Here is a 16,721-nt window from a genome sequence, read left to right as displayed (position 1 = left end):
AACCACTGTATACAAAATAAAATTGATTGGAAAAAGAATTTCATAGTTTTTGATGATTGACATCAGTTAGTGTTGTGTGCAGAGTAATTATGTTGACTCCCATACAATATTTTCCAAGTATCCAAAATGATCAACATGTTAAAAAAAAGATTTATTTAATTTTATTATTATTTTATTTTTAATATCAGCCTTCAGTTGTAACACTAACATCTATGCCAGGCTGTGCAGGCATCACTAAAATAAACATAAGCTGTAACATATTTACATAATGAGCAAAATACTCTAATTCCTCCCCAAAATGATATCGCATCAATGCCCAAAGATAAATTATGATACTTAAGTGTCAAAATATATAACCTATATATAGAACCTTTATACAACAAATAAATAAAACCCATGGATTGAACAAATAATTAGCAAAAAAATAAAAATAGCATTAGAGCATGTGAGGTGTTATGGAGTTTTCTTAATGGGACTTTAAATCCAATTTAAATACAGAATCCATATCTTAGCTGTTTTGATGGCTCACATGTATCTGAGATTTGGATAAGAGAAAAAGTAAACAGAAGAACTCACATCTTTCATTGCAATGCAAAATTGACACAGAATTAGAACAAAGAGATTTTTTTTTATTGGCCATTTCATTCTATGTTTATTTCCTTTTCAATCTTAAAATGAAAAAAAAAAACTTTTTTGCATCTTCTTGGTTTTCCCTGTTGATTTAATTGTCGGGAATCAAGGCTGACTGCCACGTTCTCAATGAACTAACTCCTACACCAATACTACAAGAGATCTAGAGAATATTTGTATTTAACATTTAAAATCTGTGAAGACAGCTTTGCAGGAAAGCCCTTATACGCACTCAAACTAAAACTAACAATTGCTTTTGACCCAATGTTAATGTTTTAGCGCTGCCCGCTGACAGTCAAGTCTTCTAAGATTCTATTCATCTTCATCTCTGTGCTCATGTATGGTAAGTAACAGTACAGTATTATACATACATCTCATTCTCATAGATTTAGTGATGATCTTGTTCAGTTCAACTACCTTCCTATGTCAATTATTGAATTAATTCCGGGGGTTAGTGGCACTGGTTTATTGTATGGAGTATGGCGGGTGCTGTTATGATATCAATCAATAATAATTGTCAACTTTTCCAGCATTCTAACTTACAGAAGATACTTACATCCTCATGGCTCAACAGACTCAGGCAACTGCATGTGCTCGCTGAGCTGGGTGCAATCAAATAAGAAGAAAAACTAATTGAAAGTAAAGCATTACTCAGTTAATCAGCAGGCATAATAATAATAATAATAATAATAATAATAATAATAATAATAATAATAATAATAATAATAATAATAATAATAATAATAATAATAATAATAATAAAGGTAATAATAATAATAATAATAATAATAATAATAATAATACATGGCATTTATATAGCGTTTTTCAAGAACTCAAGTCGCTTAACACTATACACTAACGGCCGGCGTTGACAACAGAGACAGTGTAAGAGAAGGCAATGGAGAAGACATGGGTCTTGAGGCAGGATCGAAAGACTTTGAGGGACTCAGATTCTCAGATGTCTTGCGGGATTGAGTTCCAGAGCCTGGTATAGGTGCACTGGAGAAGGCTCTGTCCCAGAAATTGTGGAGGTTGGACTTGGTGGTGGAGAGAATGCCGGCTGAATTGGATCTGAGAGACCGGGAGGGTTGGTAGGGGGAGAGGAGGTCGGTGATATATGGGGGGGCAGTTGGTGAAGGGCTTTCTAAGCAGTGACGAAGAGTTTGTAGTTGATCCGGAGGAGACGGGAAGTTCTTTTAAGACTGGAGTGATGTGGTGCCATGTTTTGGTGTGGTACAGCAGGCACTGACAAATGACAAAGTCGTAAAACACAAACTTTATCCTAAACAGCACTGAGTGAGTGCTTCGTAAAGGGAAAAGTTAGAACTCTCAAACTGCTTGTAGAAGCACAATGTTGTTTCTGGATATAAATTCCAAAAATTTTCCTTCGCTGTTGTTTGGAGTGAGTGACCTAGTGCAGGTTCAAGTCTGCTGACAAAGCATTTTTCTTCTCTCCATAGCTTCATGCAGTGCTGTCACAAAGCGTTCTTCTTCCCTCCATAGCTCCATGCAGTGCCGTCATGCTGAACTGCTCTCAACCCAACCAGCCGGCCCTCCTCGAGGCTCTCGGCCCGGCTCTCAACCTGAGCGCCATACGACCCGTCAGGACCTGGTCAACTCCCACCAAGATCAACATTAGCTTCATCCTGTATGGCATTCTGGGAGTGGTACGAGGCAGTTTATAAAGTATTATTAGTAATTGTTTGTAAGTATACTTATATACAAAACAGTTTATAATGTAGCTTAAAGTAATGTTTCAACAAATTGTTAGGTCTTTACACTTGTTTCGTCCGACTCATCCGAGCCCTAGACTAGAGCATTTACTCCTTTAGTCTGTTTTGTTTTGGCAGAATAGAACAATGCCAATCAAACTCATGTGGCACCTAACAACCGCACCTTTACTGAGGCTAGCCTATGGGTCATTTTTGAATCAAACATAAAAAAGAAGAAGAAGCTAAATGTTGGTTTCTTTTTCAGGATGAAAAGGCCCAAGTCCTGACAACGTATATCTGGCAGTTTTGCGTAAGTATAGTGAGTACTCAATTTGCAACCTGCCTCTGTTCAGTTCTGAAATGACATTAAGGACATTAAGAAATCTAACCAGGAAAGGCTGTTGAGAGTGTTGCCCAAGAGCTGAAGACTGAAGGCTGTGTTCCTTCACCTGAAAGCGCTCTATCAGACTGCTTTAAGGACCTATAGCTGACATTAACAAATGCTGTGAGTCAGTTGCTTGTGTCCTCGTGGTTGTGCTTGTGCATGACACGGACACCTGATATTCAGCAGGTCATCTTTTGTGGACAATAAGCATGTGATTGTATTGTGTTGCAGTCATGGAGAAATGAGTTTGTCAGCTGGGACCCAGATCAGTGCGGTTCTTCAAGGATTACTATTCCAAGAAAAAAGCTCTGGGCGCCAGATTTGGTGATCAACGAATTGTAAGTTTAATCTAGATTTCTACCCAAGTGGGTCAGGACTGAACCTGACCCAGCCCAGTCTCCAAAAAATTGTAAAATAGCAATGTTTGTCCACAGCATAAAACGTTGCTATTTTACAATTTCGGCTCAAAAATTGTAAAATGGAAATGTTTTTTTTGGTGGGTTTTTGGTTAGGTTTAGGGTTAGGGTCTGGGTTAGGGTTAGGCATGGGGGGTGGGAGAGGTTAGGTTTAAGGTTGAAGGGGGTCTCCGACCCCGGGGACCCCACTCCCACACCCCATGCCTAACCCTAACCCAGACCCTAACACTAAACCTAACCTTTTCTCCTGTTTCAGTATGCAGGAGAACACAGCTCCACCTGCCCCATACGTCTATCTGCGGTCTGATGGCTCAGTGGCCGATTTTCATCCTGTCAAAGTGATCAGCTCCTGCAACCTCAACATCTACAACTTCCCCTTCGACATCCAGAACTGCACTTTCACCTTCAACTCCTTCAAACATCGTAGTAAGTAGGAACTGTCGATCTCTATTTATTTAATGATTTATTTATTTATTAGTTTTTTGTCAGTTCGTTGGTGATCCAACTTTCCCGAAAAATAACACTAGGGTTAACTTAGACCAATATATTGGCTGTTGTTGGCCTTTTTATCACTGGCGGGGAAGGGGGGGGGGGGGGGGGGGGGATGTGTCAATGGTTGAAAAAGCATAGCTAAACAGCCCTATTGGCTGCCTTTTACATGGGGAAATATGATTGAGGGCCGCCCCTCTGGGTGCCCCTTCATGCAATGAATCATGATGATGAATCCTGTAGGGCAAGAAAATTCTATAATGTGTCTTAATGTGCCTTCTAGTGGAGAAAACGTGATACAGTGCCCTATAACGTGCCCTTACAATGGTCTAAATTGACAGTCCCTATGGGTGCTTTTCCAATGGAAAGGGTGCCGTTATGACAGTGTCCCAAAGCATGCCCTTTAATGGAATGCCCTCTAATGGAAAGGTGCCCCTTCAGTGGATAGAATGTGATGCTGATGCAGTGCTGTAAGGGTGTCCCTACTTGTGTGAGAATGTGGGGAGGATTCCTAATTGATATCCCTCCAGTGGAGAAAATGTGATGTGGTGCCATTTACAGTAGGTGCCCTTACAATGGGATAAACCTGAGGTTCCCTACAGGTGCCTTTCTGATGAAAAACTCATGAAGTGCCCTCTTAGATGCCCTTTCAACTAAGGAAATACAATGAAGTGGCCTTGCAATAGAGAGAAAAAAATCCCAGTGAAAAAAATGAGATGCAATATTACTAATTAATTTTGACTTATGCATTCACCACATTATGAAATAATAATGTAGAATTATGAGACATCTGGCTATGTATTTGCTTCAAAGATTACAATGTTTCATAATTTTACATTATTATTAATAATAATGTGGTGAATGCACGAGTCACAACATGTAGGCCTACATAAGAGCGTTTTGGTGCTGATGGAATGTGTATTTGCTTTGGTGACTTAACAGAGGTAGGGGTAAGTTAATAGCAGGAGGGGCACGCACAGAGAAGATAAGGGCATCTATCTTCTCGCCTTGGGAATATGGCAAATAGGCGAATCTCCCAAAATGTTGGCATGTTCCATTAACAGCAACTTCAATCTAAAAAATCTGTATCTATCAGCCTTCAAAAACCCATCACATAAGTCTGACTATATACATTATGTTCCTCTCAGTGTCCGCCGTGCAGGTGAACATGGCGATGTCTGCAGAGGATATGCTGAGAAAATCTAAAAAAGTGATCACAACCATGGGTGAGTGGGAGTTGGTCGGCATCAGGGCAGAGAAATACCAGCCACCTGCTTCGGGTAAAGGAGATTTGTCCCATGAGGAGGGCGAGTTTGACAGGATCCTCTACTACGTAAGGAATTACTGTTTTGTTGCTTGTAAAAAAAACAATGTTTATTCAGACAGAGTAGGGAGGGACACAAGATTTAAAAAAAAAGTATAGTGTATGTCATTGTATACACAGTACATTCACAGCACCAGATGTGTCAATAAACATGAGGGTCTATGTACTATATATTTCCAGATCACGTTGCGGCGCAGAGCCACTATGTATGTGGTGAACCTGTTGATCCCCAGCTGCTTCCTGATCACAGTGGATCTGTTCAGCTTCCTGCTGCCTCCACAGAGTGTGGACCGTGCCTCCTTCAAGATGACCCTGATCGTAGGCTACACCGCCTTCTTGCTCATCATGAACGACATGCTGCCCATCACGGGGAACACCATTCCTCTCCTCAGTCAGTATAATGCTCATACTTTTTTCTTTACTGTTGAACTCTTTGTAAATGTTACTGGATAAAAGTATTAGCAAAATGCCAGACGTGAATGTGAATGAAATATTTGTAATGCAAAAGCAATTCATCTGGCCTAGACCAAAAATTGCCATGGTTTTTGAAAATAGGGTGAGCTATAGCTTTCGATTGAGGACTTTCAAGTAAAAGATTTCCACGTTATTGCTAGTAAAACAAACTATAATACGAATAAGATGAAATGTGAAATCTATCTTTCATTGACTTTTACTTTTGACATATACATGACTGTGGGTCACCGATTCTGTCAAAGGTGTCTTATAGGGACGCTGAGAAAAACAATGACTGGAAACCACTGCAGAAATAAGTAAGTCATCTGTCCCTCTCTCTGTCTCAGATGTGTTCCTGTCTCTCTGCCTGGCTCTGATGGTGGCCAGTCTGCTGGAGACGATCCTCATCACCAACCTGCTGTGTGGCTCCAGTAAGTACTCTCCCGTCCCCCGCTGGATCAGAGTGCTCGTTCTTCACATCCTGGGCCGCCTGATGCGACTTCCTCCAAAGCCCAGAGATCCAGAAGACACAATCATCCAAAATCCTGCAGCACAAGGTAGAATGTCAGACCTGGGATGTGGTTTTGCACCTGGTAACCAGATTAGATGCTCATTCACATTCAGAACAAGAACTATAAAGATAACTATGAACTGTAACGATACATTGTTAATTGCCCAAGCATTCACACTAAGGTACAATGATATCGAGTTCAGCAAGAAGTGAGCTACTGAATTCTCTGCACCCTTCTTTCTTACAACTTTAATTTAGAAGACAAGTGATTTCCAGTCCAAGTCTCTCACTATTGGCCACAGAACAGATGCCTTGCTCAACAATTGACTTTGAGGGAGGAAAGTGCATTGTACATTCATTTTCATCAATCAATCAACCAATCAATCAATCAATCAATCATAATTGTTATAATGCAATTTTGGTATTTGGTGAATGCAATTCAAAGTGCTTTCCAGTGCAGTAGATAAGACTGTTAAGGGAATCCTAAACAGTAACAATAGGGATTCAAGCCAGGAACTCTCCAGTTACAATCCTGCCTCTTCAACTTTTAGGCTGCCACCTACAGTACCACAAGTGGTATGTCATTCTGGACTGACTATCTTTGTGCAAAGCCATAATCAGTCAACTCCAGTATGTCATCGCCAGCTCTATTCCCTCTGTAACAGAAATGAAAGCCTGCCCTCCAGTAGCTGATGGGAAACCTCCAGAGCAGGAGGGGTCGGTGGAGGACGAGGCCTTGGAGGAGCTGAGGAGGCTGGGGAAGGACCTCCAGGCCATCCGCCTCCAGGTGGAGCAGCACCTGACAGGGGACCAGAGCTCTGAGGACTGGGTCCAGGTTGGCTTCATCATCGACCGCCTGCTGTTCGGCATCTACACCGTCTTCCTCTCAGCCAGCTCCATCACCATCATCTACATTTGGGTGCAGTCATACAGCACAGTGTGATTTGGCTTTTTGTTTTTCTTTCTTTTTTGTGTGGATTGTCTAATAAAGCATCATAAAAATAAGCCTTTTCATTGAAATGCTTGCGGAATATGAGGGCATGATGCTTCCAGAAGATGAGATATACTTGCATTCTTTCTCCTCACAGAGATGAATGTAATCACAGGTTTTTAACATAGCATAAAAATATAAGCCCAGGATAAGACACAACACTGGAGAAGGGAAAAATATTGTAAATCCCATGGGTAGAGGTCAAATGCCAATAGATTGGCCAGGGAGTGCTGCTTCACAACTGCAGGTGTCAAAAACAGGTGCTCATTGGATCCAAGGGTAAAGGTGTTCAAAAATACAATGGGTGAGTGGTTACCGGAGGTGTTGAACAACAAGTCCTGTGTTGGGGAGTGGGTGTGCGTTTAGACCCATCTGGATGTGTGTGTGTGTGTGTGTGTGTGTGTGTATGCGTGTGTGTGTGTGTGTGTGTGTGTGTGTGTGTGTGTGTGTGTGTGTGTGTGTGTGTGTGTGTGTGTGTGTGTGTGTGTGTGTGTGTGTGTGTGTGTGTGTGTGTGTGTGTGTGTGTGTGTGTGTGTGTGTGTGTGTGTGTTTGCGTGCATGTTTTTGTCTCTACAAATGAGGATCAAATGTCCTCACAAAGATAGAAAGATTGGGACAATTTGTGCCGCGGTCCTAGTATAGAATAGTTTAGGATTTAGGGAAGTTTATGGTTCGGAGTTTTTAGGGTTTAGGGTTAGATTTAAGATTAGGTTTAGTTTTGGGGTACTATATAAGGACGTTTAGGGTTAGGGGTTAGGGACAATATCAAAATGGTCCTCACAAGTATAGGACTAAAATGTGTGTGCGTGTGTGTTTGTGTCCATGTTTTAGCAAAAGAAAGAGAGCAGTTAATTTAGCAATGTTACAATTTTAGATGTGACAGTTGTATTGGAAATTGGAAAATCACACTTCTTTTACTTGCAGTTCGCATTAGAATAAAATACAGCAACACTTTTCAATTGTATGATAAGAGATGCGTATGTACACATTTGTTGTGCGTTTGTGCATGTAGTTGCACACACATCCAAGTGTGACTGTGCGTGTGCATCTTGTTTGTGCATGTGTTTGGGTGATCAGTGTTTCTGGAGGTTTGTTTGGTCCGTCAGCCAACATGGACATGTCTCAGCAGAACCTCAGCCTCATCTCAGCTTTACTCTTCATGACAGGTAAGGAGAACTTGCTGTGTTTTCAGTTATTATGTTCCTACTGTGGTAGTTTTGGATTCCTTGGTTTGCATTTCTAATCCATGTATTCGCTGTTTGTTGTAGTTGTTATTTTCAGTAAAAATACATTTTCAGGCCGTCCCCACAAAGAAAACGACAACATTGGCCGATATTCAAGGGGGTTAAAATGAAGAGAAGAAGAAGAAAAATGACAGATATTTACGAATGCAACCTCTTGCTGGGTTTGTCCCCAGACGTGTTGCGTTTTTTACCATATAGTAACCCAAACCATAACCCTAACCTTAACCAAGTTGTTTTAACTTAACCAAGTTGTTTTAGTTGCCTAAACATAACCGACATTTACTGTAAACATAACCAACGTGACATTTTCAAATTAACCATGCTCCACGCGAGGCATATATAACATGCGCGCACCGTTTCGTTCATAGTCCTTTTGGGAATAATTGGAAATCGACTTATTCTCTCGTTTCATTATGAGGACATGTTGTGAAGAACTTTTTAACTCAAACAAATGCAGTTTCTTGAAAAAACAAAAAACTCCAAGGCACTCTCCTTTAAAAAAGTTAAAATGCCTTTATTTACATGGCAATGTCATTTTAGACTTTACAAATGCAGTTTCTTCTTCCTCCTATCATCATTATTATTATTATACTGAACAAAAATATCAATGCAACATGTAAAGTTTTCATCCCATGTTTCCTGAGTTAAAATATCCCATTCATTTTCCGTTATTAAAAAAAAGCGAGCTAATCTTCTGTAGATTTTACATCCCTCTGAGCATTTCTCATTTGCCCATGTACAATTTCTCCTACTGTAGATGATTTTCTCTGAAGTAAAATCTTGAAAACTGTTGCTTTTATATTTTGGTTCAGTTTATTATTGATAGTTGTTAAAATAGTAGCCTAAATCTGTGGTCTGATTTTAAGGCTTTATCTCCTCTAGTAGCCTTTGGAAAAACGTGAAATTGTGACTGCTTTGAATTTCAGCATATCATGAAATAATCAAAAACTCCCATTACACATTGATCTTTCAGTATCATGTTTTATTTCTTGGCAAAACATCCATGATCAGCACAGCCTCATCGGTGAGTTGAGGAGACTGGAGTTGAAATTGAAGAGAAAACCTTGTATCCCTCTCAGTGAACTGATTTGACTAGCATGCCTCGCTATGTTTGATTAACTTTTAAAGGATGGAATATTGTCCTGCTGTCACCATCAGATAGTAGCCTATCTGCTCTAAGCTAATGTCAACAGTATGACACATCAACTGTAATGAATAAATATTATGTCTGGAATTGGATCAATGTTATGATGTCAGAAAAATAACTAAGGTTTACATTGGGTTTCTGCTGCCGGCCCTGGAACCGGCAGCAGAGCGGCCAAACCAAACGAGCAACAGCTGCAGACATTCTGAGTACTTAACCGGAACATAGCAAACAAGGCATCTAGCTAATCTACAGCCTAAACTGTCCTACCCTAACCTACTCTAATCTAATCTAATCTTAGCCTGAACTACTGTATATAACATTCAAAAAAATCTATCTGATCTACAGCCTACCATAACCTATTCTAACCTCTCTCTCTCTCTCTCTCTCTCTCTCTCTCTCTCTCTCTCTCTCTCTCTCTCTCTCTCTTCAGTGTGCCTCTGTCACAGTGAGCTGACCTGTAAAGAAGGCCACAGTGGGCCGACCTATGAGTCCATGCAGGCCGTGTTTGAACGAAAGCCCTTCAGACCAGCCGTGAACCTCAGTAATCCAACCCTCACCAACATCTCCTTCACTCTGTACGCCGTGCTGGGGGTGGTGAGGGAATCAACTTTGATCCCGTTCATTTTTTTTTAAATGATACACTGAAAATATTATCACATAAGACATAATTATAATGCATTCTTGACTTGGATGACCCTAAAGTGGCATAGGCAACAATCAGCTTTACATGAGGTTTGTCTGTCATTTTATTTCAGAATGAGAAGACTCAGATACTCACTACCTTCCTGTGGCTGAGACTAGTAAGTGGTACTTTTTACCATCCACCTCATATACTCTAATGTAATCTAGTAATCTACTCTAGTAAACTACAACAAATGGAACATACATCCATCCATCCATCTTCAACCGCTTATCCAGGGTTGGGTCACGGAGGTAGCAGTTCCAGCAGCGGACCCCAAACTTCCCTTTCCCTAGCCACATTATCCAGCCTTGACTGGGGGATCCCGAGGCATTCCCAGGCCATCGTGGCGATATAATCTCTCCCCCTGCTTTAGCCCTCGGACGTGCGTCTAGCTGGACGTGCATGGAACACCTCCCTAGGGAGGCGACCAGGTGGCATCCTGTCCAGATGCCCGAACCACCTCAACTGCCTCCTTTCTATGCAAATCATGGGCTCTACTCCGAGTCCCTCACTGATGACTGAGCTTCTCACCTTAACCCTAGGAGGAGTTAAACTCTATGTCATGTTTTTTCAGTACTGGCACCATGAGTTCCTGGTTTGGGACCCAGACGAGTGTGATGGCGTCACCAGGATTTCTCTCCCTGTGAAGCAGCTTTGGTCCCCGGACATCATTGTCTACGAGTTGTGAGTTTGAACAAATTGATCTTCATTTTCAAGTCAACTTGGCAAGTCAGGGCTTGAGTCAGACTTGGATTTACCAGGTGAGCAGTATGGAAGCATTATATGTTTTTTTGTTTTTGTTTTTTACATTTTTGCTTGTGACCCTGTTCACGAACTATGCCTTTAAAGGGCCACTTTGTCAATTTTCAACCAGCTTTGTAACATTACAAGATCAGCAGTATTAACAAATTAACAATGTTTAACTTGCCTCCATTTTGCCTGGACCGAGAGCTCCCCATTTATTCGCAGAACTTCCTGGTCCAAATGATGTCATAATGATGTAATTTGGTGCAGGAAGTTCTGCGAATGAAGGTAGAGAGAGCAATAGTGATAGTGATAGTGATAGTGATAGTGATAGTGATAGTGATAGTGACAGTGATAGTGATAGTGATAGTGATAGTGATAGTGATAGTGATAGTGATAGTGACACCATGGCAAAACTGTTCCAAATGAGATCATTGTGATCATTTGGACCAGGAAGTTCTGTGAATGAACGGGACCTCTCGGTCCAGGCAAGATGAAAGGAAGTTAAACATTGTTGGTCTATTCACCTTATTCACCTTATTCACTTTTTCTCTCTGCCGTGTTAGACGCAATTGTATTTGTTCTTCTGGTTCAGCGCTAGTTGGCGGCCAATTTCAAAACAAAACGTCACTCACTATGAATGAAGTTTGGCAACATTCAGAAGCTACACTTCGGCCAACTTCAGTTACATGTTCATAGCCTTAGGCCTACTGCTGCGAGGAGCCGATGGCTGTACCTGGTCGGCATTTAACGTTAGTTACAAAAGCACGTTGTTTTCTCACTGCCAGTAGGGTTTGACAGATACTAGCTAGTCCGACCGGTCAGCACAGCCAACGCTGCAGTCCTCGCTGCTCGTTAAATATTTCCAAATAGGCGTTATTCTGATAAACTGGTCACATATTTGGTATGTTACGTTCAACTTCTCACCAGAAAAAATATTAAAACTTTAACAGTTTGTTTTTTTGCTTGAAAACAGCTTTTTGGCAAGTCTAAAAATTACTACGGTAGGCGTAATCTACTTCTAAAACGGAAAGACAATTACAAAATAACGTCATGCAGAAGCGTCCTTATATGGACAAAGAATAAGGTGAATACAGTACTACCGAGTTTTTTCATGATACCAAGCTGGTTGAAAATCGGCAGTGTGGTCCGACTCCTTTAATACACCAAACATCTTTCACTTGACCTGATTCACTGACTGGCCTCTACTGCTGTGCTGTCAGTGTGTGTGTGTGTGTGTGTGTGTGTGTGTGTGTGTGTGTGTGTGTGTGTGTGTGTGTGTGTGTGTGTGTGTGTGTGTGTGTGTGTGTGTGTGTGTGTGTGTGTGTGTGTGTGTGTGTGTGTGTGTGTGTGTGTGTGTGTGTTTGTCTGTGTGTGTGTGTGTGTGTGTGTGTGTGTGTGTGTGTGTGTGTGTGTGTGTGTGTGTGTGTGTGTGTGTGTGTGTGTGTGTGTGTGTGTGTGTGTGTGTGCGTGTGCGCGCGCGTGTGTGTGCGTGTGTGCGTGTGCGTGTGTGTGTCTGTGTGTGTGTGTGTGGATGCGCTCAGCCCTCCCCTGACAGAGAGAGCAAAGATAGGCCACAGTGTTAAGTCAACAGAGAGAGAGTCAACTGTGAAACTGTCGTTTACCAACACACATAATTGATAAGATGATTATGTTGATGCTTGACGATTAGTGGCGCTAAATATGCTGGATCCAATCAAATAGGTCCCGTCCGGAGGTCCCGGGACAACGTAAGCCCTGTCTTATGTTATTTTTATTTTGGTCGTTGTGATTTATGATATTTTTGTCACCTCTTTGTCCGTGTGTTTTCTCAGTGTGGATGACGATGTCTCTCAGGCGTGTCCCTACGTCTACGTCAACCACACGGGTCACATCCGCTGGGACAGGATGCTGAGGCTGGTGTCCGCCTGCAACCTGCAGATCTTCAGCTTCCCTTTCGATGTGCAGAACTGCACTTTCACCTTCGGCTCCTACATGCACACCAGTAACCATTTATATAAACACAGATATTTATATAATTTATATAATTATAAACTGGCAGTCATAGGCTACACATGAATAAAGGTTGTTAAATAAAGTTTGGACATTTGGTGAATTTACCTGTTTAGTGATGAGAACAGAGACACCAAAATTATCCACGTGTCCCCGGTCGATCGTTTGCTCTATGCTAACAGTTTGGCATCCACTATGTCATTTCCAGTGGTGGAAATGACTTCTGATGTAAAATTCAGTGATTTCTTATTGAATTTTACTCATTACCATTAGAGCTACATAAAAATCTCTTACAAATGTTAGATGATTGCAGAGATCTACTGATTATTTCTCTTGATTTTATTCACGACAGACTTGATGACACACTGAATAACAAACAAGCAAGCATAAATAAATAAAATAAAATAAATAAAAATTCAGATTAATTACATACAAAACAGCTTATAAAATTATCTTATAAAACTAGCCTAGATTTAGGTATTTCAGTTAGCTTAGAATAGATCAATCTATCTGGCTTTGTCTTCTTTCCCTCCCAGTTCGGGATGTGAGGGTGAGTCCAGCTCTGACCTTTGAGGAGATCTCAGGAAACTCAAAGCGTTACCTGGAGGCCAGTGGGGAGTGGGAGCTGGTGGTCATCCTGGGAGAGACTTCCATCCTGCGCTTTGGCATCGACGAGTGGGACATCATCACCTTCTGGGTGAGGAAGCTCACTGGACTCACTGGTTATGTTTGAAAATAAAACTTAAACCGTCAACAAGTTGATGTAGCGGTGAATAAAAATATGGGTGAACTATTACCTCCAGTCGGCAATTATCATACAGCCAACAACCGCTAACATGAATACAAATCAACGTTTCAGAAATGCATTTGTGTATGCTTTATTCCGATAAACTCATTAACTACTCATCCTCATCTAACACATTTGTAATTAGGTCATTATGGCTGATTAAATGGCCAATTAGTGATACTAATTGGCACTATCCATGGCAGCCAGCAGGTCACACACACGCACACACACACAAGCACACGCACGCGCGCGCGCACACACACACACACACACACACACACACACACACACACACACACACACACACACACACACACACACACACACACACACACACACACACACACACACACACACACACACACACACACACACACACACACACACACACAGAGTGATTGCATGCTCCCAACAGGTATCAGCACTAGTGTCAGTTGAAAATCAAACGCACAGCGAGTTAGCGCCTGTAGCTCTATCTCAGCAACTCCCAGGCAATTGAGGTTAATCTGTGAAATATTTGTACAGTTCCAATAAAGCTGTTTTGTAGCCAAACAATTGCACTGTGTGGGTCCAAAAGTCCAATATCTGACATGAGGGTGACTTGATAAAGAATACATTTTCATTTTGGGGTGAAATTCCACACCCAATTTTCATATAACCTGCATTCTAAATTTCAGTTGAGCAATCCACAACATTTTGCAATGAAAAATTAGGATAGCAGGATATACAAAGACACTTTTTACTGATAGTAAAGGTGCGAGTTACTAAGATAGACATATCTTACTGATAGTAAAGGTTTTTACCTGGGCCACGCCCAGAGCAAATACATACAATAGAATGGGGGTTTGGTACAAAGGCCTCAGAATATAAAATAATTAAGCTGTGTACAGTATTTTATCAAATTGATGTCTTATATAGTATGTTTGTTTCCTCCATGTGGATGTCCATTGGCATGTAATACACATAACAAAACAAATTTCCCCTTTGCAGATAATGAAGTTTACCTGTACCTGTACTATAATTTGATACTTCTTACCATAATTTTTTCTTTAGCTTCTGAAAATATCCCAATGTTATAGACACACCCACATACTCGTAGGTTATAGACTCACCCACATATTCAGAGCTTATAGACTCACCCACATACTCATAGTGTATTATGTTCTTTGCCTCTGATAACGTAAAATACATTTTCAAATAACATGAACCGATGACACGCGTCAACACGCATCTGAACCCCATGTCCCTCCCTCTCTTGTCGACCAGGTGGTGATCAAGCGGAGTCCGATGCTGTATGTGGTGAACCTGCTGATCCCCAGCTCCTTCCTCATGCTGATCGACATCCTGTCATTCTACCTGCCCCCCCACAGCGTGGACCGTGCCTCCTTCAAGATGACCCTGATCCTGGGCTACACCGTCTTCCTGCTCATCATGAACGACCTGCTGCCCAGCACAGCCAACGGCACGCCCATCATAGGTCAGAGTCCCCCCATTGGGACTGGCAGTCATGAGTCCTTCTATTAAAAAAAACAAAAGCTGTGTTTTTAAATGTTTCCAGCACTTTGACAATGTGCAGGAAAGGTTTCCACACCACATTTTGCCAATTTGACAAGCTTTCTGATGTTTTGAAGTAAATCATATTTTATTTGCAATGAAGTATAAACCCCCCTCCCCCTACTGTGCTCGGGGCAGATAGGAAAAGACTGCCTACACACTTGGGGGGTGGGGGGGCAAGAAGAATAATATGTTTATTTCTGCCTATAATAAGTTGAGTAAAACTAACTATGCTGATGAACAGATGTGTGATGGTCATTTGTGCTACGGGCAAATTCGTACTTACTGCCCCTTTAAGGAGTCTGCTCCGTCCTCAGGTATCTACTTCTCGGTGTGTCTGGCCCTCATGGTGATCAGTCTGCTGGAGACGGTCATCATCACCAACGTGCTCCACCACAACTCCATGAAGTACCGCGAGGTCCCACGGTGGGTGAGGGTGGTCATCCTCAAATTCATCGCCACCCTCATCTGCTACCGCTGGCCGGAGGAAGTCCCGCCCCCTCCTGAAGCCCAGGAGGACAAACCTGACAGGTCGGACAGCGGGTCAGGCCCCTGGATCATCCAACCAGGTGCCAACGCACCCGGATCTGACCAGCACCCCACTTGCAACGGGGATGAGAGAACAGGTTGATCCAATAGATTCACAAATGTCAATCTGTTGTTACTTTTAACTGGAGCTAGTCAGTAGTCAACAGTATTGTACTTTTGTGGACCCTCAAAATACTACAGTAGTGATTACCTATAAGATGACATTTGAATCATCCTCATGGGGAAATTGGGCAAACAAGTTGAGGCTCAGTTGGGCAATAATCCAGCCTGGGACCTCCCCCCTTTTTCCAGTCTCTCCACACTGTGAACTACCCAATAAAGCAAAATGCGATAAAAGTCAAAGTCAATGAAAAATGACTTTCCTGCCCTTTTAACTTATTCTAACTATCATACATCCACTTGACATGCAAAAGCAAAAGGAAAATCTTCCAATCTTCTGTCCAATTCCCACCACATATTCTTCCGGTATAATTGAATCCAGTCTGAATATTACTATATTAATATAGAATATTAATATTACTGAATTATGCAGAATGTCAACCAATCTGGCAAATTCATGAATTGCGATCCCTCCCATCCCTACACCCTTGATAGGTCCAGTTGCGGTGGTGTCGGTGCCCGAGCTGCAGCAAATAAGCCGGGACCTGGGCGAGCTGCGCGCTCACCTGGCCTCTCTGCAGAAGGAGAGCGAGCGGCAGGACCAATGGTGCCACGTGGGATACGTCCTGGACTTCCTGCTCTTCCGCATCTACCTGCTCATCATCTGCTGCTACGCCGTGGTCGTCATCTGCATGTGGTGCGTCTGGATCAACCAGTCCTGATGGGGTCAGTCAGGGGTCAAAAGGTCAACCAAGGGTGTGGTCAGTTCACTTGCAATTGACTGGGTCTGTAAAATTAAAATTAAACTGCAACTTGTAGAGCTAACAGTCACTCCAAACTCAGGCCAGTTGTCTGAATAAAATGTTGGCATCTTACGTTCCTGCAATCCACGGAAATGTTGAATCTCAACATTTGTGAACCTAAATATGTTGCATATCAACATTTCTAGATATGTGTATATCAATGTTATACTGTAGAGTCTGCTATTGAAATAGTACGGTGGCCAAGAAAG

General features: G+C 41.9%; 2 protein-coding genes across 2 annotated transcripts; both read left to right on the top strand.

Moving 5' to 3' along the window:
- Window positions 1–2,150: 2,150 nt before the first annotated feature.
- On the top strand, window positions 2,151–6,863 carry LOC310786135 (5-hydroxytryptamine receptor 3A-like; the record flags this gene model as incomplete). Its single annotated transcript, XM_083647310.1, has 7 exons — window positions 2,151–2,297; window positions 2,959–3,065; window positions 3,400–3,569; window positions 4,781–4,965; window positions 5,137–5,347; window positions 5,757–5,966; window positions 6,586–6,863. The coding sequence occupies 7 exons, from the start codon at window positions 2,151–2,153 to the stop codon at window positions 6,861–6,863; spliced, it is 1,308 nt and encodes a 435-aa protein (XP_083503436.1).
- A 1,159-nt stretch (window positions 6,864–8,022) lies between these two features.
- On the top strand, window positions 8,023–16,431 carry LOC310786134 (5-hydroxytryptamine receptor 3A; the record flags this gene model as incomplete). The annotated part of the gene is made up of 9 exons (XM_083647309.1): window positions 8,023–8,077; window positions 9,733–9,896; window positions 10,058–10,102; window positions 10,559–10,668; window positions 12,543–12,712; window positions 13,257–13,417; window positions 14,774–14,984; window positions 15,379–15,687; window positions 16,211–16,431. The coding sequence occupies 9 exons, from the start codon at window positions 8,023–8,025 to the stop codon at window positions 16,429–16,431; spliced, it is 1,446 nt and encodes a 481-aa protein (XP_083503435.1).
- Window positions 16,432–16,721: the final 290 nt, after the last annotated feature.

This window comes from Poromitra crassiceps (assembly GCF_964638095.1).
Source record: "Poromitra crassiceps genome assembly, chromosome: 12".
NCBI classification, from domain to species: Eukaryota; Metazoa; Chordata; class Actinopteri; order Beryciformes; family Melamphaidae; genus Poromitra; species Poromitra crassiceps.
Note: the sequence above shows the minus strand (reverse complement) of the source record. Positions and strands in the feature narration are given on the sequence as shown.